Source organism: Mixophyes fleayi, chromosome 3 (genome assembly GCF_038048845.1).
Source record: "Mixophyes fleayi isolate aMixFle1 chromosome 3, aMixFle1.hap1, whole genome shotgun sequence".
Taxonomy (NCBI): domain Eukaryota; kingdom Metazoa; phylum Chordata; class Amphibia; order Anura; family Limnodynastidae; genus Mixophyes; species Mixophyes fleayi.
This window is the reverse complement of record NC_134404.1, coordinates 278136148-278161008: the sequence shown is the minus strand read 5'-3', so window position 1 is coordinate 278161008 and position 24861 is coordinate 278136148. Positions and strand designations below refer to the sequence as shown.

The following is a 24861-nucleotide window of genomic DNA, read 5'->3' as shown; positions in this document are numbered from 1 at the left end:
CATTATGAATAACGGCAGTGTGAACAAGGATTTGGAAAAGGGACTGATAATAATGATTCACAAGTGTTTTCAATCAAAAAGTCAAACAAGACCCCAATCCGTCGTCTCATCCTTGGTTTCAAAGGTGAAGTAAGAGTATGCGGGATGTAAATCAAAATCTACAGCTGCAAGATGTTACCAAAGCCCCCCCAGCACCACCTTTGGTTCACCTTTGTGAGAGAAACACAAATGTTGGAAGGACTGTACTGGGTGAATTTGGTAGGATCAGCTTGTTTTCTACATAGACTATAATGACTATAAACTATAATACCTCAGGCAAATGATTCTAATAGATCGTCCAAATGGTTTGGTTTTTTAACAGTATATGCAATACCAAAATACATTTTACTTCTGAAATGATTAGCATCTTTATGATAGAAGTGTAAATTTGACGTTAATGGAGAATTAAACTTAAAAAATTGCAGTATATTAAAAAAAAATATGCTAGAAATTTTTACAGTTAGCTGTCTGTAACAGCAGTAAGTTAATAACTTGATATTATTTTGCTTAAATGTGATATGTACCTTGAGGCTGCTGGTAAGACAGGTGCTAACCTTGAAACTATTGAATTTCTGAAATGCTACTGTTCTATTGTTATTATACTGCATGTGTAAGGGTCATACAACATATACACTTACTACTAGCAAAGACCTGCTTGAAATAGTAATCAATGATTCCAAACATAGAGACTGTATTTTAAAGAACACAGTACCCACATCAAATGGGTGATTTCATACAATTATTTTCTTAAAGAAAAGTCTCTAATCATTGGACTGATTTATTAAATTTGAATTTTGAACACTGAAGCTTGCACTTTTATAAATAGGTGGCAGGTTCTCAGCTCTGCCTAACTACCATGAAAATCACCCATTGACCTTTGTGTTTACCACTTGTTGGAAAAACATATGATGGACTTTTGATTAGTGGTCAAAATATCAACTTAAAGGTCCCAATAAAAGCTGTGATTTATATATCCTATTTGGTTGTTTTAGAGGAAATTGGCACCAAATCACTGCATGGGGCCCGAGCGAGCCGACATTGAGAATCAACATCTAATTGGGACAGAAGGACAATACGGTCCTTTGCTGACCACAATCGGACAATTTTTTTGGTTTGTGCTGATTGGTCAACCGCATTAACTGGGCCTGCTCAAAGACCAGATGCAACCAATTTGGTCTTCCACTCCAGGAAACAGATGGGGGTCACAGATACAAGAACATTTTTAACATATTAACGCAAATATTATAACCTATCTTCATGCATGATTGTATGGTTTCTGAACAAAACTATGCTCATAATATATATTTAGATTTACAAATTTAGGCACATTTGCATGTGTAATATTTCAGGCACAACAAGATCTAGATTGTGTGCAGTAACAACGGCTAAATGTACTGCACAGAAAACAAATGTTTGTAATTTGTTCAGCTGATAAATGCGTGAAAAGCTGTCACCGATTTAAAGAAAAAATTTCTAAGAAAAAATAACATTTTGGAAAAAAGGATTAGAGTGAGACAGAGGTCAACACAACAATTCTGATTATAATCCCTTGACAAGTTAGGTCAGGATTGTTTTCTTTTCTTTAGATAATCACTAAAAATCACAGTATGGCCATATGGAACTATTACTCAAGTATATTGTTTATCGTCATTCAGAAAGGATACAGTAAATTTAAGAACTTACTTCTGTTTCAATCTGATGTATGCAGATGACAAATTATTCCAGGCTTCTGCATTCTAGAATAAAAAAAAAACAATACATAAAATACAAGAAACAATCTGTTTCCAGTATTCTCCTATATTCCACTGGGTACCAAGAAACATGTCTTGCACACATTCCTAAAATGAGTGTGTTTTTAAATCATTCAACTGTACTAATGGAGGAGGCATCAAAATACTTACATGAATGTATTCCAAGAGAAGTGTAAAAAAATCACAAATTAAGGATGCCATCTTAAACAAAAAGGTACATTTTAACCTTTGCTAAATATAATAAACTCACATTTGTTTGCAGTGCTTTTACTATATCAGGTTGTAACAAAATATCACAATATTTCAGCAAAAAACAATAAAAAAGGGCAGTAGATAAGATAACTATATAGTACATTTTATAATAGATAGTAGCAAACGCACTAAAGGTTTTTACATACCAAGTGAATGTTTATAAACACAATCGACAAAGTTAAGGCAGTACCTTACGTAGTGCAATTAACGAACCGTTTTATGGAAATATTGAACAGTTGAAATCTGAATCCACTTTCAGACATTGTTAGATGTACATCAATAGGAACAGTTAGCCCATGAAAGTAAATGTACTTTGAAAACTTTGATTGGTCCAAAACCGGGATCAAACAGTGGTGGCAGAAGACATTTTCAAATGACTACTATAATTAGTAGTTATGTAATTAGTAGTTATAATAGCAGCCAGTCATATTTTTGCACCTCGAAGCTATCGCACACGCTGCTGGGTAAGTACCAACTTCAGGAGTACCACAAGTAGCAAAAGTCAGCTGTAGTAAATGGATTTCAAAGCTCCAATTTTAGAACGTTGTTGTGGGTCCCTTTCCTTAGACCCCCATCATTCACTACATTTAGCAAAGTCCCAGAATTTGCATAAAACCAGGACCTCTTTCAGACACCTTTGGTGCTGTTTGGCTCTCTCTCTATACCAAGGGAGAGCCCGATGCAATGACTCTCAATTTGAGATGCTACACTGGATTTCTCTGGCTACAAAGAGAGCACAGCAGTTCCTGAGGTTCTGTCTACATGTAAGTATGAATGGGGAGGGGACCTTTACCAAAGAACTATTATTGGGAAGGGATTTAGAAAAATTAATATTGAAATTGGAAAACCCCTTTAAGTTTCCTGAGCATTTGTAAATTGTCAGTAAACTTGCTTTAATGAAAAATTATAAATCCATTCTTTTTTTTTTTACTTCAATGCAGCATGTCAGAGAATTTGGATTCAATTACAAGAAAAGAGAGGTCCAGAATGTATTTTTTCAGATTCTGTTGGCGCCCAAAGAGACTGGTTTGCAGCCATGCTGAGCCAAACCACAGACTGTCTGGAAGAGCTATTACAATGTAAACAGTGCTCTGTCATATGGACTTGTAACACACGCCAACTGGACTGCAGTTATGTGCCTTCTATTTTGACAGCCCTGAGTCAGAGAACTTGTTTCTTTGTTTGGAAATATTAATACTTGACAAAAAAAAGAATACACCATGTTGCAAAGTTTTGCTTAGTAGTCAAGACACAAGCATATGTGTGAATACAATTACTTACAAAAATTCTGCTTTCAATTCACTCACTTCTCTAGTCCTGTATTATGTAGCCATCAAGTTGTGCTGCAGTGTGTTATTTGTAAGAAATGTTGCATTGGGGTCATTTGCTAGTACAAAACTTTGTAAATTATGTGTTTAATAATGTATAACTGCAGTAAACCTGTGTTATTGTGATATGAGGAAATACGAATTTAAAGTGTACTCAGGTGTACTGCCATGTCCCTCTATGGTGGAGATGCCTCTTCAGAAACCTCCTCCTTCTATGCGGGAGAGACCCCAGAAGGGTGACCTCCTCTGCACTGGAAGGCATCATATGAAGTTAATGTTGAATATCTTAAGTTTCTCAAATGTTTATCTATATTTGTGAATAATAGTATTTTTTTTGTAATTTTTAATATTTGTTTTATTCTAAATATCAAATAATACTAAAGGTTGTACTCACATCAGGCTCCAAGTTGACACAACGCTGAAAGGCTCTTGCTGCCCCTTCATATCCTTGCAAGGTGATATAGGCGCAGCCCAAAGAAAACCATACTCCAAGCTGAAAACCCAGAATCAAACATAGTATAAAGCATATGAAAAAGTAGCCATGACATTTTTAATCTGCCTGACATTATTATCCCCCTGTTTATATATATATATATATATAAAACAAAACAAAACTCAGGTCTGACATGCACAGACACAGGAAAACACATTTATTATTATATTTGGAAAGCGCCAATGGACTATGCAACAATGTACAGTGGGAAGAAATAAAATTATTTATTAGTATTTATGCCACAATTCAGTAAACTTCTGTCCAAATCATTAAAACAAAGAGCATACAAACAGTATCAAATCGTGCTGAACAGCTTGAATTCAATACACTAAAATTTGACATTTGCAGATACGGCAATCAATTGAATAAAAACAGGAGATAAATGTTGCCCGTAATATTCAACAGCTTTCATCTGGGAGAACTTTCTAACCTCTCAGATGGCATCCGTTACAGTACTGAACATACCAAGTCACCTTAGTGTGCTCATCATCAGTTATTTATATAGCGTCACTAATTCCGCAGCGCTGTACAGAGAACCCACTTACATCAGTCCCTGCCCCATTGGAGCTCACAGTCTAAATTCCCTAACATAAACAGAGACAGAGAGTGAAACAGACTAGGGTCAACTTGATAGCACCTGAAGGAAACCCCACGCAAACACTGGGAGAACATACAAACTCTACACAGAAAAGGACCATGGACGGTAATCGAACTCATAACCCCAGTGCTAAGAGGCATCTTTTTTCGCATCTTAAAAGTGCAACCACTTTAATTCAATTGTTTGCACTGAGCAGATTAAATGTAACAAGTAACTGATACTTGGAAAGAAACCAGCATTACAATTTATTGAATTGCCAGGTTTTTCCAAACCTCACCTTGACAATAATATACAATATAACATTCTAGATTTGAAAATTATGACATTGTAGCTCAAACCTCTTAGCCTGCAGGCTGATACACTAAAACCATCCCCCCAAATAGTGACGATCCACCCCCAAATTTCATGTTTGTGACCACATAAATTTGGACATTCCATGAAAATCAGGACTGTTAGCAGATATGTACTTCCCTTACAAAAATCACACTAATTAATCTATTGCTCTTCCAAGAAGAAGACATTTATGAAAGTTGGTGCACAGAACCAAAAAGGTGTTCCAACCCATAGCAATCGATTGTTTCCTTTTATTATCTAATCTGTAATTGAAAAATGATCGTGTTTTCCTGCCAAGTATCTCCAGGCCTGCAGTCAATAACAGAAAACAATGGCCTTAACTACCCATGGGAAAACTTCAAGATCTTGATCATGGCGTACTTGACGGACCCTCGAGATGAGCCTAGTTGCTGGATGTTTTTTTGGATGTGCTGGGAGCCTGACGTACTTACGCGCTCCAATTCGCTACTTATAGACCCGGCAAAGCATTTAACTGTAGACTAAAGCAATCAAAAACTTTATGGAATAGAGAGTGCTCATCCCTTATTATTATCACACCAACAAACTCAGGCAGGATGTTACCACAACGAGTCCAATATAACTGTACACCATCTATTTTATATGCAGACATATATGAGTGGACTCTCCTGGAGCACAATGAAGAGGAATATTAAAGGCCCCTGGAGCAGGAGGAATTCATTGAAACATGGAAAGGTTTTGAATAAAAAGTGAGTTCAGAGACCATATGACCACAGAAGGTAACGTGTTGCCCACAACTACTGTACATGCCACTGACAGAACACATGGTGAGAAGAAAGGTGCAAAACAGATGAAGAACAGTGGACACCCTTCCAATAAGTACAGTAGAGGTCACGCTCACTGCTGAAAATACTCTCGTGAATGAGGAGTAGCCAGAATTTATAGCAGTGAGTTCAACTATGATTGATTCAACACACTAACTGCTGGATTAAGTAGGATTCTGCTGTAGCTATTTCTTAGGAAATAGAAACTGTCATTTCCAGCAATATATTATTGCAAACTCTTGCAGCCGTGCATTTTAAGCAGAAGGTCTATTATTCAAACAGCTTAAATGTATAGCAGCCTTGCTACACATAGAGAGGGAGAGGTTTACCTTACAAGGATGCATATAACGTAGGCTTTTAAGTCCATTACTACTGCTGTTGGAAGTGTATCCAAAAGGTTTTATTCTATATATTCATCTGTATGAGCATTTTGTGGCACAGAGAACATCCTCTACATTTAAATGTTAACTCTACTTTTAAAAATCTACACTGTTTTAAAATGCTAGGACATTAAGGGTCATCTCTGAGTAATTTTTGGTAAAAGAACACAAGGAGTAATATACCATAGACACTCACTGGCTAAATAATAAAAACACACATTAGATCAAATAAGGAGACACCTATCTCTAATATAAATGTTAAAAGCAGAAAGATTAGTACAGGTTTGGAAACATAACATAAGAAGGCTCCTCTGTAATAAGTTGGTACCTAATGCTAACATTGAAAGTAAACATGGTGGATTAGTATCTATAAATCAGTGATGGGCAAGAGGCAGCGGGTTGAGACTTCCCCTGCACAATGCCCCCCCCCCCCCATACCCTAGTTATCTACTTCCGAACTTCTTCTCTGAATACGGTAGATTGGGGGCAGCCAACTTCTGTGTCACATGACCTCAGGGAGGTCACTGCATAATGGAGGAGGGAGTGCAGCATACTCTCCCTCCTTCCTCAGTGTGGTCATTTGTCTTCTTGGCGGGCCACATCTACCTTCCAGAGTTGCCCATCACTGCAATGGTTTGGATACATATTATACAATGGAGAGCAGAAATTGCCAAGAGGTTTCCTACCTGGTGTCCTTTGTACCATTAGATATCATATCGTACACTACCTATGTGAGTACAACTAACTGTTGTTTTCCATGGACTGCCTTATCTCAGGTATACAGTGATTTCAGTGTAAAAGCTAGATTTACTATAGTCTTGGAATAGAAGTGTGTATTCATTGATTTTCATTTTAGATATGTGTCAACATATGGAAAATTCACTGGTAAAAAAAAGAAAAAATTTTTTGGGGTGAAATATTACCTTTTCACTGTCCCAATGTTTGCTTTGATTCATGCATCTTCCTATATTGTATTGGTAAAGTATCTACTTTCTCAGTGTGCACCACAGGGTAGCCTGGCAGCTACAAATCACTACTAATTTATACACTGCCTCCTAATGTACTGAATAAGCAAAGTCTAATAAACTTGACTTAGGGGTAGATTTAGCAAAAGGAAAAGTTGACCAAAGCAGCAAATCAGATTCTAGCTATGATTTATCTAGTACAGTTTTTACCAACCTTGTTTACACTGGGAACCCACTACAGATTTGTTTTTTGCCCTGGGAATCCCCCAAACGTTTACCAGTTCTTCACCACAAAAACATAGTGGTTTTGATTGCCTTTGGTGCTCTATATATGTAACACCAATTTTGTCATAACCGTCATATTTTATTTTCTTGCATCTTATTGTTGGTCAGAAAGATATTTTGGAGAGTGAGTTGGCAAATCAGCAAAAGGCTGATCAGATTCAGAAGTTGATACTGCTGCATTCTGTGTGTGTGTTTCAAGGCCAACATTTTTACTACCCTTGTTCATACTTACTAACTCCCGGAAACTTGTTTCCGAGAGAGGGGGCGTGACTGGAGGGCGGGAGGGGGCGGGACGAATAAATAGCTAATCGCCCTCCAAAATGGCGTGATTCACCGAGAATCGCGTCAAATGACGCGATTCTCGGTGAGATTAGGATGCGGGAGAAATGCCAGCTTGCCTGGGAGTTGGCATGTATGCCCTTGTTTAACTAACAATCTATTGTCGATTCTAATTAGAAAGAGGCGATTAGCTATTTGTTTATATATTGCTATTAACTAGGAACATGGCTTTATACTTGTTGAAAAGCATTCCCTTTTCTTGTTAGTGAAAGCATGCACTTCAGCAGGAGGCAGTAATCTCCAGCCCTCCATCCAGGGGCGTTTGATTTGATATGTCAACTGACAGGAGACATGTCATAAGCAGATCCATCCATTTGACAATAAGAACAATAGTTCGGAACCCTCAGGGAACATTCCAAGGACCCCTTGCAGTTTCCGAACCCCTGTTTGGGAATCACTAATCTAGTACATTTTATAAAATGATAGCTCCATTATCTTATGTATGAAGTGTTCCCCACACCGCTTAGACTGTAAGCTCATTTGGGCATGGTCATGTAACTCTATGTAATTTGCTTGTCATGAACCCCTTAATATACAGTGATATGTAATAGGATGGTGCTTTATTTATAAAAGATTATAAAAATACTTCAATACAGAAAATCATCTCTTACCTTAAAAAACCTCTGTAAACATCATGATATTTAAACTGTATGGTAATTTATAACAAGCGTTGCAAGAAACTGGAGCTGAAAATTGTACTAGATGAATTAGCATTTGTAACATACAAAAATTCTTCAGGGTTAGAGCGAACAGCCACCTGCCAAGCATACAGTACCTTCCAAAAGTTCTGATTTTCGACGTGTGTTTGTTAAAACTGGGGCATGATTTGGGCAGCTTGGGAAAGTGGCACAATTTGTACCAAATTTCCAATCAAGAGCGTTGGCATCTATGGTCCATACAGCACAGTTTATTATGGTCTTTTGCAGGCTTGTATGTGCATGAGCAGTTGTATGTCAAGCATGATTAGCAGTGTGCATGTTACCATACAATCATCACCTATCATAGTGTGGCACTGGCTGCAATGAAGTCTGCTATATACGTAAGTACCACACTGATAAATACAAAACAACATTTCTTATAGTCCAAAAAAGTGATCTAACTACACATTTTTGGGTTCACCAACAAAATCTTGCAAGGGCCCCCATGTAACCCCCAAGGGTGAACCCCCCCCCCCAACATATACACATGGTGTTTTGCTATGGGAGATGTCATCCCCCACAACACACACACTGTAGAGCTGCATGCATCTGCTACTATGGTAGTTATGTCGTTGGTCTAAAAAGCAAAATAAAGCTAAGTGTATGTATGGCCACATTTGAAAAAGCAAAAGCCAAAAAAATGCAAGAGGTAAAGACTAAGAAGACATGTTTGTCGTAAAATAACAGTAACATACCAATGTAATGTACTAATTATTGTGTATTCATAAAACTATTTCAAAGCAATGTGTCCATTCAATTGCATTACAAAGGAAAATTCTTTTCAAAAAACTCCTTATATAAACAAGAAGTCAAACCTATTGATTTTAAGATCTTAAAACATACTGCAAGCGACAGCAGATATATATATATACAAGATAAACAGTTTATATAAAACTCTAAGGGAGCAAATACTGTTGTTTTTGAATTCATGTCAGAGGATTTAGCTGTACACTTTACATTGTGTTAAAAGTAAATTAATAGGAACCCCCCCCCCCCCCCCAAAAAAAAAAAACGCCCACCACTTCATGTAGTTCATATATGTGAGTGCCAGGTAGATTATGGAATGTATCCATCCTAGAAAATGCCAGGAAAGCAGCATTTACTATGTTATACCATCAAGCAGGAAGCAAACTTTATACTCATCTGAGCAGTAGTGTATACAGTGAAGCCCAACAGCCGTTACGTGCCCTCTGAGCATCTTTATCAGGGGCTGACAAAACTTTTTATTTATATATATGTATCTGTATATGTATATATATGTATATATATATATATATATATATATATATATATATATATATATATATATATATATATATATATACATACACACACACATACATACATGCATACACACACACACACACACAATACATATCTATGCATAATATATACATTTTTATCAACAAGTCTTTTACATTATAGTGGTGTTACAGCTGTTGGCCAATACATTTTCAACTCTAAAAAAGGCACATGATGACTCCTGTGTTTGGATAAACATAACTACTCTGTGTTTGAAAAGGCCTACATTCCTTATGTAATGTTATGTAATGATATCTACAATGAATATGGATATGCAGTATAGTATGTTTGGGAAAGCTATAGAGCCCAGTACTATTCTTTAGAGCCATATGTGGGTTTTAAAAACATAGACTGTAATGTTAAGAGAACCTAAGCGGAATGCAGACACCCAAGAATTAAAAAGAATGAACAGACAGACTAATTGAGAAAATAGCATATGTTGGCAGAATGTGATAGTTTGGAGATAGGCATGTATTGCTCTTGTAGTGAAATGTAGGTTCTTTCAGGGTGTAGTAGAAGTGTAACCAGGTATTTTGATGCAGTGTGAAGGATGTGCTCTTACAGTGTGTGTATGTGTTATAGGAGGGCTACCTAAAGCGGTACTTGCTCTATGAATCTGTTGAGTATTGTGGACATGTCAACTTGCCCCACAGTTGTGTATGTTATAGAATATTTATTTCCTGGACCTGCACTGTCCCCTGGCTTTGTCTCTTAGATAAAATACATTATTTACATTACCTCAATATTTGGAAACTTGGAACTTTGGAAACATATACTGAGTAGGATTATGTCATTGAATTAAATCCAATAGTATATATGTAAATAGTATGTCACACGGAGGTGTGACATAAAAATCAATAACCCTGTAAATAGTAGCTACTATTTCTAGCCAGCCACTGTCACTGTTTTAATTGCAGTCTACGGTGCTATCGAGCCACTGGCCAAAATATATACACCAAATGCAACAGTGACTTATGTAAGAAAAAAAGAAGACGATGACACCATATTTCAATGATACTGCGCCTTTAACGTTCTGCCCATCCATCTACAGAATTATGTGTTCCTCTCAAGTAACAAATACTTCCCCTGCTGATATTTTTTTCTCTTTGACTCAAGATGGAAAACCAAATACATAAGTTAGGTAAACTATCCTTAGCTGTCAAAAGAGTCTTACAATTTTTCCGTACCAATGCATCCTTTAAATAAGCTGTAATTCATATTGAAGTGTGTCAGTCACATTAAGTCACTTAACATATTTCCCATAAATGTTAAGACAAGTTGAATGGAAAAAGATACTGTTATTCTAAGTCTATCATGTTGACATATAGAACGCTGTCAGTCCAAGTGATGTGATGCTTTAAGGTGAAACCCAGTGAGGGAAAAACAGGGTATTTATGGATAATAAACTAAATCGACAAGGCTGATAAAAATATGACTTCTTAATTACAGACGATGAGAAGTACACTGAAGAACAGGCAAATAAATATTGGGTGTAAGACAGGGTGCAGAATTCTTTCTTTTTATAAACAATAATAATGAATAATTTATTTGCCAGTTTCGACATTTCATTTGAGTTAACAACATAGTTCCCTTATTCACATGATTTAAAGCATCATTCTTTTGAAATGAAATATAACTTGCTCTCTTAAATATTAGTCAATTTTGATGTAGAAAATGGAAAGAAAGGGTTCCTTGCCACCTGTTGTCAAAGATATCAATCCATTGGTCTTTATATATTGTGTTAAGAGAAATTCCTGGAAAGTTCACTGTTCCAAGGGTTGCTCTAGCACCAGGTATCTACAGTATTCTTATATGAATGGAAACATCCTACCAAACATTGTACTGCAATGTATGACATTTACAATCTTTACCTGCATTGGGTTGATCTTCACAGACTTCTCAAAGCATTCTACACACTGCTGGAACTCCCGATTCCGAAGGTGGAGAAGACCTTTTGAACGTTGAGCACGGGCACTACGATGTTTGGACAGCTCCCAGGCTCTGTCATAATACTGATGGTCCCGTAAAACATCTCCAAGTAGGCAGTAGAGACGGGGCGTCTCCTCTTTCTCTAACTCCTGCCTCAGAATTTGTTCAGCCTAGGGAAAACAAAGGTCACAGAACTGCGGTAAAATGAATAATAGGCATGATGCAGGATTATTATCTTTGTGACAACACAAAGAAAAGGAAAAAGAGATAGCTCTAATAGTTAATGCAGCTGATTGATACAAATATAAATAATAGCCACAAGTTGGCAGATAATGGTGCAGCTATTTCTATAAAAGGTAAAAAAACAAAATAATATTATCTAAAAAAAATTTGATACCAACACTATTGGGAATTAGTATTAACCTGACAATACTTCTATGCATGGATAAACTCATTTGCACATAAATTACATCCATTAACAGTATTTATTTAATACATGTAAAAAAACTCAAAACAGTATTTAAAGAATTAATTGTACAGTCAATGTAAAGTATAACTATATATATATATATATATATATATATATATATATATATATATATGTGTATCTTGGTGTGTCTATATTATACATGAAACATCAATAACAATGATTATGGGCAACCATTATTCATTATGATGATGATGGAGAGAATTATGGACAATTTAATTTACTTGCCATTTGCCAAACATACTCATCAATACTAAGACTGACATTTGTGATAAACACACAGGAGACTGTATTCTCACCTTTCCATGCTGTCCAGTTCGTTCATAACAAATAACAACATCTTCCCACATCTCTAGATTCTCAAAGATCTGCAGAGCAGAACTGGTGCATCCGAGATCAAATAGTAAGCTTGCAAGTTGGCGCTTTAAAGAAAATATAAAATAAATTAACCTGCACGTAGTTTAGAAATGCTTACATATGTCTACAAATGGTGGTACATTTTATTGGATTACGCTGTGCCCCTTTATGGTGTATACATCATACATTTGGCTTGTGAATATGGTCTAAGTATGCTACTTCAATAAAAACATATGATCAGGGACACATTACTTAAACTTACATTGGGTGTCTGGCCCTTATAGGTTAAGAAATAGAAATAACTCTTGTACAGATAAGACACAGGGAATATGACATGAAACCGTCCTCTTAGTAAATGTATGACATGAATGGATTTACATAAAACTTGCAGTATTGTGCAAAAGTACTACACTAGAGAGCAATGCAGCACAACAAAACAAATAAAACATTATGAACATATTCCAAATATAATCAGATATAATTTATAAGATCAATAATTCATCAGAAATAGTCACAGGTATGTGTCTGCGTAAAGGAAGGGGGGAGCGTGTCTGTGCAAAGGGGGGGGGGGCGCGTCTCTCTATGCAGAGGAGGTAGAGGGGCGCCTCTGTGCAAAGGAGGGAGGGGGCGCCTCTGTGCAAAGGAGAAGGGGTGCCTCTGAGCAACGGAGATAGGGAGGGGCGCCTCTGAGCAACGGAGATAGGGAGGGGCGCCTCTGAGCAACGGAGATAGGGAGGGGCGCCTCTGAGCAACGGAGATAGGGAGGGGCGCCTCTGAGCAATGGAGATAGGGAGGGGTGCCTCCGAGCAACGGATATAGGGAGAGGTGCGCCTGACCAAAGGAGGGAGAGGTGCGCCTGAGCAAAGGAGGGAGAGGTGCGCCTGAGCAAAGGAGGGAGAGGTGCCTATGAGCAAAGGAGAAGAGGGTGGCACCTCTGTGAAATGTGGAAAAGGAGAGGTGTCTGAAAGCAGCATTTTGAATTGATTTGATATGATAAGATGATTAATGGTGGCATTATTAACTGTAATAATGGAAAGTAATTAGAAAAGTTGATAGGGAAGATACATTCAGTTTTGGGAAGGTTAAACTTTAAACGATGACAGGAGATTCGGAACAAAACAGCATAAAGGCACTAGAGATTTTATTTATGGCAGATGTGAATAGATCAGGACAGGAAAGGTAAATGTGAGTATCCTCTGCATACAGATTGTGCAGAATACACATTTGTAAGAGTTTATTAAATGTTTCAAAGGAAGCAGGGTGGCGTTAATAATGCATAAGATCAAGGACTGATCCTTCTGCGACACCAACAAATAGTTCAACAGGTGCTAATGTTTCATCAGAAAAATAGACTGATAGGGAGTGGTTGGAAATGTAACAAAATGTAATAAATCAACAAAACAATTGTAAACTATGAAATATTTCACTTACTTGAATTTTCCAGATAGGAGGCATCTCCGAACAATAGAAAACTTTCATGCGCTCAATAGCAGGTGGGCTCTTCACTTCAAACTGGTCTGCTAGAGCCTAGGAACAAGATCATACTCTTATTTTTAACAATGGTAAAAAGCATCTAACAAAACAGATGGTGAACATGGATAGGAGAAAGTCTTACCGCCCCCCCTCCCGCACCTAGTTAATATACCGTTTAGAGAAAAACATTGTGTACATGCCAGTATGTTTTTTATAGAGTTTAACAATCTTTGTGAGCTTCAGAGTCCTCTCTCTTTCTTCCCTGTCTCCACTTAAGGCTGCATAACTACCTAATTCCTATTTGTTACTCATCTGCACTTTCCCTCTCTGGAATCCTGGGGACTACTACATGCAGCTGGCTCTCCCAGGGCTCCGAAAAGGGGAGAAATAGCTGAGAAACCTGCACAAATTAAGTGGTAATACAGCTTTAAGAAAGTGGAATAGATTAAATTGTACACAATGCTTGCTTTAAAAGTTGACCATTGTAGGTTTAGACCAGTTGTGGCTGTGATTACACCCATTATCCTGACCACACCCCATTAAAGACTGCCCCTACCCAACCTATGACACAGTAACATCATTAGCTAATATTGTGGTGACTCCACAATTGGGCAGTACCCCACTTTGTGCTCAAATTACATACCCTTATCACTATTAAATGTCAATCTCAAAATTTATGTGAATATATTGGCAAATAGATTGAATCTTATTCATTCTTACCCGGTTCATCTGGACCAAATTGTCACGGGCTGTCAGGCCCAAGACAACATGAAGAAGACCGTAGACTTTATACACAGCATTTATCAAATAGAATCCCCATCTTTAATACTTGTGCTAGACACTAAAAAGGCGTTTTGGTCCTTCATGTTTTATATTCAGGAAGAGAGGGAAATCCACCTGAAGTTTTGTGAATATCAATCTATGCAGCCACCTATCAACAAGCGGCATATTGGAAATCACCATTGGCTCATACTGTTACTCAAAAAAAATCTGGCACCTGATTCAAATGGAATATTTTACATGTATTATCAACCATGTTTTTATTTTGTGCAAGCTATGGGAACCATGAGCAGTATTCCATTATAAAGCACAAGTACCCCTAATGCTTTATCTGGCATAATATTTTACTAAGTAAATCTGCATTGATGATTGGACCATCTCTCTGGTTTGCCCTTTAAATAATTCCTCCCCTTCCTATAAAACCTCAGTTGATGACCTCTAAAGGCTTGTTCAGGACATTATCATTACGTTATATATATGTAACATGGTCCTATAGCTATGAGGATTGTACTTGCTTGTCATATTTGTGCTTTCCATTATCAACATGTAAACATTCACCAGGCCTACAGGACGTAGGATGTGCAAAGGTAGGCCTCCTTCTAGACGTATCTTTGAGATCTATCGAAATAGAAATCGGATGCATTTCTGAGAGCAGTGTTTAACCTGTGATTACAGACCCTTACTGCACTGAACTTACACGTGAAAACCCCTGAGCGCCTCTCTAAGTCGATGAAAGTTCAAAACATGTGCAACTCAAAAACCAGAAACAAGTTGTGTGCATGCGCTGTTCAGCAAATTGTAAGCAAGCAATATTTTATGTGGTGCAAATGGACTTGCATCCAATTCTAAGTGAGGCCCGGAGTGTGTCATATTGAGAAGTAGCAATGGTTACAAGATATTTTGCAGGTTTCTAGTCAGATTCTCTAAAGAACATAAAAACCTCAATTGCTCTAATAATATTTAGAATGCTGTTTTTTCCATTTCATATATAGTTTGAAACGGTCTTGAAAAGATCTTTCCACCAATACATGTCTAATATTGATTTTTTAATTGTCACAAAATAACTTAAAGGGTAACACCACTCAAAAATTATGTTTCTTAAATCACATGCTGAGAACCCAAAAACACCCCATAGCCATTTGTTAACTAGATTGTGAATACCTGACCTTCCTTAGTAACATCTGTAACCAAGGAAGTTAACTGTAGGCTGCACTGTTTCCATAGTTACAAAATATGCTAAAGTCAGTTATTCACATCTATTATGTAAAAATACAGCAATAGAGTATTTTTAATATTTCAACAGATGATTTCAGGCAGAAATCCTGTTTCAAGTATCAGAAGATTAATCAGCAAGTTATAGCACTTAAAATAAGTTGCAATAGGTACAATATGATGTTCACTGACTACTGAACAAAACGGTAATGGCTGCTATAAATAATGTGTTACATTCAGTTGATGAAGTGGAAATTTTTAAGCGGTATGACATATGTAATTGGAATGTAAGTGAAGGGATTTCAATAGTTTTACAAGCAAGGCAGTAGGAGAAGTGGTGGTATAACATACCACTTTATACACCTCCACTTCGACCACCAGCTACAATTATAAAATGCTGCTACTGCTGGGCATAATGTGTTGGTCTGTGGCCGCTTGGGATAATATATTTTGGGTAAAATGTATTGCTCACTGGCAGCCGATTGCCTGTGTGGTACTGGCTGACGCAAAAACATCTACTCTGCAGCATTTATTATGAATGATTTGTAAAGTGCCACAATGATCCACAGTACAGGAGAAACATAAAACAGGTACATACAAGGTAGACAAATTAAATTCAGACAAGAAAACAAAGGGCAGGGAGGGCCTTGCTCATGGAGAGCTTACAATGTTATTGGAAGTGGGCACAACTGAAACAAGAGTAAATGTGTGGCTTAGAATAAAAATTGTAATAGTATAGTATAAACGCGAGTAGGGTAAGTTAATTAGATGGGTTTTCAGAGAGTGTTTAAAGATTTTAGGCTATGGGAGAGTCTGTTTGGGCATGAAAGGAAATTCCATAAGTGGGTAGTGGCATGTGGGAAATCTTATGGGCAGGAGTGAAAGGCGGTTACCAGAGATGAGGTGAGGTGCAGGTCAGAGGTAAATCTAAGATGGAGAGCATTTTGAGAGTAGATTTGGAATGTATGAAGGGGTGGATTTGTTGAAGACTTTGTAGGTATGGGTGAGTAATTTCAATGGAGTTCTAGAGTACACGGGGAGCCAGTGTATTGATTTGCAAAGTGATACGTCAGATGTGAAATGATAAGTAAGGAAGATCAGTGCGGTATTTAAGATGGATTGAAAAGGAGACTGGGAAACTGTAACGTTATTGATGGTGAGAGAGGTATGTGTTGAGTAGGCAAGATAATCAGCTCTGTTTTTGACATGTTGAGCTTTAAGTATCATTGGGACATCCATATGAGATAGCAGAGAGACAGTTGGTTACACAAGATAGTACAGAAGGGGAGAGGTCCGGGAAGAGATGTAGATTTGGGTGTCAGTAGCGTAGCAAAGGCCGAATGAACAAATTATTTCCCTAAGTGAAAAGGTGTACAGGGAGAAAAACAGAGGGCCAAAAACAGAGCCCCGAGGGACCCCAAAAGATTCAAAGATAAAGTGAGTGATGAAGATGTGCCAGATGTAGACACTAAAGATGGTTCAATAGGTAAGCTGTGAACCAAGAAAAGAACTGTTTCATTGAGAACAATTTGCTGAAGGGTGTGCAGGAGAATAAGGTGATCAACAGTATCAAAAAGCAGAGAGGATCAGGAGACTGAGCATGAAGAAGTGGATCTTAGACTTTACTATATGCAGATAAATGATCACTTTTGGGAGTGTAGTCTCAGTGGAATATTGTCAACGATGGAGTGAGAGGAAAGTCAGATTAGCTGTTTTACACTTAGGTTAGAGGCAAAGGAGAGAAGAGAAATAAGGCAGCAGATGGAGAGATGCTGGGTTGAGAATTTTTTTTTTTATGATTGGTGAGATGAGCACGTTTTTAAGAATAATGGAAAAGTGCAAGTGGAGAGAGACAGGTTGATGAAGTGAGTAGGGGTGGGCATGAAGTGAAGGAGAGGGAGCAGAGAAATTGGGAGGGAATAGGGTCGATGGGGCAGGTTGTATGGTGAGATATTGAAATGATAGCTGAGACTTTTATTTGAGAGAATGAACTGAGGGTGGATTGGGGAAGAGTAGGTGTATGTGCGTGGGTATTACAGGATAGGGCATGTGAAAATGTGTTATGGAATCATGTAGCTTTTTTCTTTGAAGCAGGTGCAAAATCATGGACTGTGAGAGAGGAAGGAGGAGGAGGTGGAAGGTGGGCAGAGACATGATTAGAAGGTGATAAAAATGCTACAAGGGTTAGAAGATTGGATGGATATTAAGAGAAGTGAACTATGTTTGCTTGATAAGTGAAAGGGCAGCATTGTTAGATAAAAGGATGAATTTATAGTGGCGGAAGATGACTTTGGAGTGTTGGTCCCACCAGGGTCGGACTGGCCTGCCGGGGAGCCAGGTTATCCCCCGGTAGGGCCCGACCCTGATCGCTCCCCTCTTTGTTGGTGGGGGGAGCGGACACTTTAAAAAAAAAACCAAAAAAACATACTCACATGACCGTGGTGCCGGCGCCCCTCCTCCGTCCGCACTGAATGATGTCACGTCCGACATTCAGCGAAGAGCAGGGCAGAGAGGAGTCGCAAGAAGAAAGAAGACAAGAAAAAAAGAGAAGAAAGAAGCCGATAGAAAAGGTAAGTGAAGGATTGGAAGCAAGGGGGGAGCAAAGACAGCATGGAAGAGTGTGAAGAGGGACAAAGGCAGCATGGCAGCAAGTGAAGGGAGGAGCAAATGCAGCATGGAAGAGTGTGAAGTGGGAGCAAAGGCAGTATGGCAGAGTATGAAGGAGGGACAAAGCAGCATGGCAGAGAGTGAAGGGGAAGAAAAGGCAGCATGGCACAGTGTGAAGGGGGGCAAAGGCAGCATGGCACAGTGTGAAGGGGAGCAAAGGCAGCATGGCACAGTGTGAAGGGGAGCAAAGGCAGCATGGCACAGTGTGAAGGGGGGCAATGGCAGCATGGCAGAGTTTGAAGGGGGGGCAAAGCAGCATGGCAGAGTGTGAAGGGGGGCCAAAGAGGCATGGCAGAGTGTGAAGGGGGGCCAAAGCAGCATGGCAGAGTGTGCAAGGGGGCCAAAGCAGCATGGCAGAGTGTGAAAGGGGGCCAAAGCAGCATGGCAGATTGTGAAGGGGGGCCAAAGCAGCATGGCACAGGGTGGTGAAGGGAGGCCAGGAGAAGGGGGGAGCAAAAGCAGCATGGCACAGGGTGATGAAGAGCGGCCAGGAAAAGGGGGGAGCAAAAGCAGCATGGAGGGCACAGTGTGATCATAAGGAGGCACAGCATGGTGATGAAGGGGCACAGTAATGTGTGTGACATGGCAAATCGGGCTTGTGGCCATGTAATGTGTGGGGTAGGTGGTGGGTAACAAATGGGTGCTATTTTGTTAGTTGGGTGATGGTGGGGCAATTTAATTTTATAGTGGGGACTATTAATTTAAGATGGGGTGGTTTGGGGGCTATTAATTGAATGTGGGGCTGAGTTTGAGAAGTATGAGGTCTATTAAATGTGAATAGGAATTATTTAATGTCAGTGACGGTTGCGGGAAATAGGTATATTTATTATACGCAAATGCTATTGATCTATTGCTGTGGCTGTTTTGAGGGAGGGAAATAGGTTTATTTATTAAATGGGATTACTATTACTTTAATGTTGGGGCTGGAGGAAGGCCTAAGTATTAATTGTAAGTCCTCTTCATTTTAATTTTCTAAATGCACCCAGTTTTTTTCCAAATAGGGCCCCCAACATTCCGGGATGTAGACAAGCCGCAACTAAAGAAATCAGCAGCCACAGGTGGTGAAATTGGCAAGAACAGGTAGGACAGTCTGTCAAATGTTCTGATTCTAGTGGGACAATGCCGATTTTTGGTGACTGTTCTACCCAATCTAAGGGGCAGGTCAAGACTGTGTACTCTTTATATACACACTGCATTCTTTATATAACTTTGGAGCTAGCTGTCCTTCGTGGGCTGACCACTCCCCCTCTAGTGTCTGGTCTCGCCTCTGATGGCTGGCCACACCCACTCTGGTGAGACCCTAGCGTTGCAGTCCCCCAGTGGGCCCTTCATGCTCCAGTCCAACACTGGGTCCCACTATACACAAGTGTCCCTAGATTTTCACCAGGGTGCATAGGTTTACACAGCAAATAACCATGTTGGCGGAGGAACAGCAGTTTTCAAAGGCAGAGTGAAGACATTCCTAGATGAATCAATATTAGCACACTAGTGTGCCTAGTTTAACAGGGCACAAATAAGATTCAATTTTGTGAAGAGAAATATACAGGTTGAGAGGGTGCATTTTAAGGGATATTCCTTGTTGTAAGAAGGGAATATATCTAACTAAGAGCAAAACAACTACCTTGGCCTTCATGTCAGGAAAGCAGATGGTGTAAATGTTCAGAAACTTGTCGTTATTGGCACGGGACCTTGCTTGAGTCTCCAGGAAAAATGTGGCTTTCTGCCTTTATAGGTCTCTAAGTAGACAGTTTTAAAAGAGGATGTTCAGTGTTGCCATCTTATAGTGAGGCACTGGGGCTTTGGGAATGGGTATGAGTTCATGGCAAGGGGCAAGACTAAGGAGGAAAAGAAGAGCCATAATATACAAATTAGAAAAGGAGAAAAGCCCCTCTATATCTCACAAGCCCATCTACGGGTGGGGGAAAGTCACAAACTGGTTAGGTGCCCAACAACCAGCCAAAAACCTAAGTCTAAACATAGTCCATTTCAAAAATAGTTGAAACAGATTAAGGAAAAGTGAACATCTATTTATTATAGAAGAATAATTGTATTCTCCTGAAATATCTGGTTTTCTCTGTATTATTTTCTAATTTTAGAAAAATGCACAATTTATAAAAAACTTCCATTGCTCTCCTTCCAATAACTTGTGTTTCATGTCAGGTGAGAGGAGGAAAATATCTCTGACATCAGCTCTTAATCAAGCTGAGAGCCCCCAAAATAAGTCACTCATTACAAATTGAGCTGTAACTAGACTGCTAAGTAACACAAGTGGTCAGCGTAAATGTTGTACAGTCTGGCTTTACTTTACAGGAATCTGACATTAATGAAAGGGAGAATGCTTCCCTTAACCACATTTCCCCCACCTTTGAACAAATCTCTGAGTGATACCATATGTTTGTAATACACCACATAAAAGCAATTAAAAAGTCATCATGGAGCCGGCTATGAAAGGTAATGCATTATCAAAACTTTAATTGTCTTACTCAAACAGGAAAAATGTGTAGTTGTTATCCTAATGCCTAAAGAATCAAGAACAGCACTAGGCAAATTAGACGTATTTCCAGAACTATAAACCAGCTCTGTGCTGTTTATTATGTGCTAAAACAAAGCACACACAAACAAGGTATTATTCTAATCACTGCCGGTCCCACACTTTGGATAATAAAACAAACGGGAAAGCCTCTAGCAATTTGCAAGTAGATTTTTTTGTAGCTGTGTAATATTGTGAGGCTAAACCCCTTAAATCATGGGAAATACGAGATGGCGGTTTAAGTTATTCCACTGAGACTTCTCAGAATGCTTTTCTGCAAATGCCTCCATTTTCACATTATGTTTTTGTGTAGAAGAGAAATATTTGCTCTTTGCTTCTGCCACAGTATCAGAGAAGAGTTTTCAAAATGAATATTCATACAATCATTTTTTTTGTGTTAATAGAACTTGCTGTTGAATTTTTCTTTATCACTGTACAAACTTACAGGTGTTCAAGGCAGTGGAAGTTCATATACAACTGTATCTGTTGTGCAATGATCTATTTTTTATTTAATCGTTTTTGCACTTTGTGGCACCTGTTGTATTTATAAATTGTTAACAATAGGAAATGTAACATAAGTAGCAATAAATCTTGTAATGTACTTGCAACTTTACTGGGGAAACATGCTACCCTATCTGGTAATTATTCGTATAGTTGCTTACATTTTTAAAATGCCAGTGTATATTTCACAGTGCAGAGGTGAGTTATAAAAGACATACACTGGTCACAATACTGAAGCCTAACACAGGGTCTTGAGGCTCTCTTTAGCTAGAGCTTACTATAATGACATGTTTACACAAGATCATCACACATTTTGGGATCACCTACAACCTGATAAAAAAAATCTCCCACCTGTCCCTCTTCTCATTTTAGTGAATGAATTATAGAGCCCTCTCTGGTTGCTATACAAAGTTGAGCCAATACTGTTCTTTAATATAAAAGCATGACTGGTATATAAAAGAAAAACTAGTTTATTAAAGAGTCCTTACAATCTAGTTGTTAGTGTATACTTAATCCTCTAATCTGATGGCTCGGGTAAAGCAGATTTCGCAAACTAATGACAAGGTAAGAGAAGACCTCCCAGTCTGGTGGCTAGGCTAAAGCAGACCTCCCAGTCTGGTGGCTAGGCTAAAGCAGACCTCCCAGTCTGGTGGCTAGGCTAGAGCAGACCTCCCAGTCTGGTGGCTTGGCTAGAGCAGACCTCCCAGTCTGGTGGCTAGGCTAGAGCAGACCTCCCAGTCTGGTGGCTAGGCTAGAGCAGACCTCCCAGTCTGGTGGCTAGGCTAGAGCAGACCTCCCAGTCTGGTGGCTAGGCTAGAGCAGACCTCCCAGTATGGTGGCTAGGCTAGAGCAGACCTCCCAATATGGTGGCTAGGCTAGAGCAGACCTCCCAGTCTGGTGGCTAGGCTAGAGCAGACCTCTCAGTCTGGTGGCTAGGCTAGAGCAGACCTCCCAACCAGTGCTTAGGGTAGAGCAGAATTAATAATCTGATGGCTAGGGTAGAGTAGAGCTGCCAATTTGATGGCTAGGTTAAAGCAGAGCTCCCAATCTGGTGGCTAGGTTAGAGCAGAGCTCCCAGTCTGGTGGTTTGGGTAAAGCAAACCTCCCAGACCGGTGGCTAGGATAGAACAGACCTCACAGACTGGTTGGGTTGCTATGTGGGGCTGGATCACTTGGAAATAAGTTATTTTATAAACTTCAAGTAATGGCGTTTATGTATATCATTGCAAATGTACTGATTTTTGTATTGGAAATGTGTTGAATTCTGAGGTAATAGGTCATGTTGGAGGAAGCTTGCTTTTGTAACATTTCTGAATAAAGGGAATCACATGCTAATTAAGCTTCTGCATCGAGGGTGACCAACACATCTTTTTAGCCTGAATACAAAGCAGGGGGTCGTTATCCTTTGTATCCTGTGTGTCCTGTTAAAAAGATAAGGGAACTGAATAATGAAACATCAAGTAATTTGGGAAATCACAGAATGATGTAAATTTTGTGATGTTTAAATTGTGCCAAATCAAAGTTTAGAGAAAACATTTGCATCCTGATGCTAAACACTGGATGTGATATCTCAGACTTTGTGGGGTCAGGTACGGGCAGGGGGGGCGATTTACCCCCTGCCAACATGTGTGTGTGTCAGAAACTGTACAAAAGGAGCTGTATTTGGTATTTCAACTAGGTAAATACCATCTTTGCCTCTGGATGATCACTAGTACCTCTAACTAGTGTGTTATGTTCCTTGTAAGGACCCTTTCTGCGCAATAAACATCATGGCTTCAAGATCCTGCTTTGACGCCTGTGGACCTACTGTAATTCCTTTTACTTACAGATTAAACCCACTTAATCTATTATCCAGCCGATCTAAGGTTTTGGACCCAGCATTTAGTAACAAAGCTTTGCCTGCTAGCCTGCAGCTCTGGCCATTGTGAGAAGACAGGGTGAACCACAGCAACCCTGATCTGAAGGAAGAGCTCAGGGATATCAGCCCAAGTGCACAGCAAGGTGATGTGCTAGCAGCAAACGTGTACCCAAAAGGAAGCTATCTACAGTGCGGTGAAGGAGCCTGGTGGTGGAAGCAGAGCGCCCTCTATAGTGTTGGGGGGGGACTTTTGGCATCAAGAAAAGGGACAATGGCAAGGCAGCAGGGCTTGATCAACCATTAGGCTGATCAGACTGCAGATGCAGCCTGACAGCAAATCCCATGCTGTTAGCTGCCTGTTAGTGCAGCCACGGAGCTCCTGATCAAGTCTCGAAAGATTACCACATCTCACGGGACTTGACAAAGCATTTTCTGCCCCTGCACTGACAGGCAAGGGGATTTCCTGCAAGCTGCTTGTCGTAGAAAAGGATGACTGATGTAATGAGGTAAGTGAGTTGAGGAGGAGGGGTGGGGGAAATAGCTGCAGAACGGTGTGTGTGCGTGTAAGAAAAAAATAAAAAATAGCTGCAGGGGGGTGTATGTGTGTGAGAAAAATAGCTGCAGGGTGTGTGTGTGTGCAAAAATAGATGCAGTGGGGGGGGGGGGGGTGATAAAAATAGCTGCAGGGGGGTGATAAAAATAACTGCAAGGGGGAGAATGGATGCAGGGTGGGAGGTAAGTAAAATTGCTCCAGGGGGGACAATGGCTGCAGAGGGTTTAAATAAAATGGCTTAAAGGGGGTGAGGACAATAGCTGCAGGCGGGGAAATGGATGCAGGGTGGAAGGTAAGGAAAATTGCTGCAGGTATATTAGCCTAGGGTGGCCAGAACCCTTAATCAGGCCCTGCAAGGCATGCCCATGCGGTCCCCAGCAAAATGACAGGACGGCAGAGGAGGCCCATCCCGTCACACTATGGTAGAGCACACCTCCAGACTCGTGACTAGGGGTAGAGTAGATTTCCATACTGGTAGCTAGGCTAGAGCAGACATCCAGACTATTGGCTAGGGTAGAACAGATCTCCAGACTAGTGGCTAGAATAGAGCAGACCTCCCATTCTGGAGTCTAAGGTAAAGAAGGTCAATAATGTAAACAATAATCTAATACACACCAGTATTAGTCGCCACGGTCTGCTGCTTGCTGCTAGGTGAACAGTTACCAGGAGCGGTTAGTATCAATTATTAAATAGCTTTTTGCATTATTTTTTCTTCATAGTATCAAACAAGGAATTGTTCAGCATGTCAGTCAAATCCTCCCACTATGATCTCCAAGGCCACATACACAGATCCCGTGTACCCTTTTGATGGAAGTCATGCATTTGCAGTTCAGCTCATTTAAATAAATAAAAAACAAGTACATGGACATTTTCTGGGAATCTGAACACTGTGACAGGCATCAAATTTTATAGCATTGGTCTACTTTTTAAAGAAAAGGAAAACACACA

The 24861-nt window shown here is 39.4% G+C and overlaps 1 protein-coding gene across 1 annotated transcript in view; it reads right to left on the bottom strand.

Annotated features, from left to right (window-relative positions):
- Positions 1-24861, bottom strand: part of TTC27 (tetratricopeptide repeat domain 27) — a 293427-nt gene that overhangs the window by 38595 nt on the left and 229971 nt on the right. Inside the window, exons 12-16 of the mRNA XM_075203668.1 lie at positions 13771-13866; positions 12282-12404; positions 11438-11665; positions 3765-3863; positions 1723-1775 (exon numbers count right to left, since the gene is read on the bottom strand). Coding sequence (XP_075059769.1) covers positions 1723-1775; positions 3765-3863; positions 11438-11665; positions 12282-12404; positions 13771-13866 — 599 coding nt within the window. The remainder of the gene's footprint in view (positions 1-1722; positions 1776-3764; positions 3864-11437; positions 11666-12281; positions 12405-13770; positions 13867-24861) is intronic.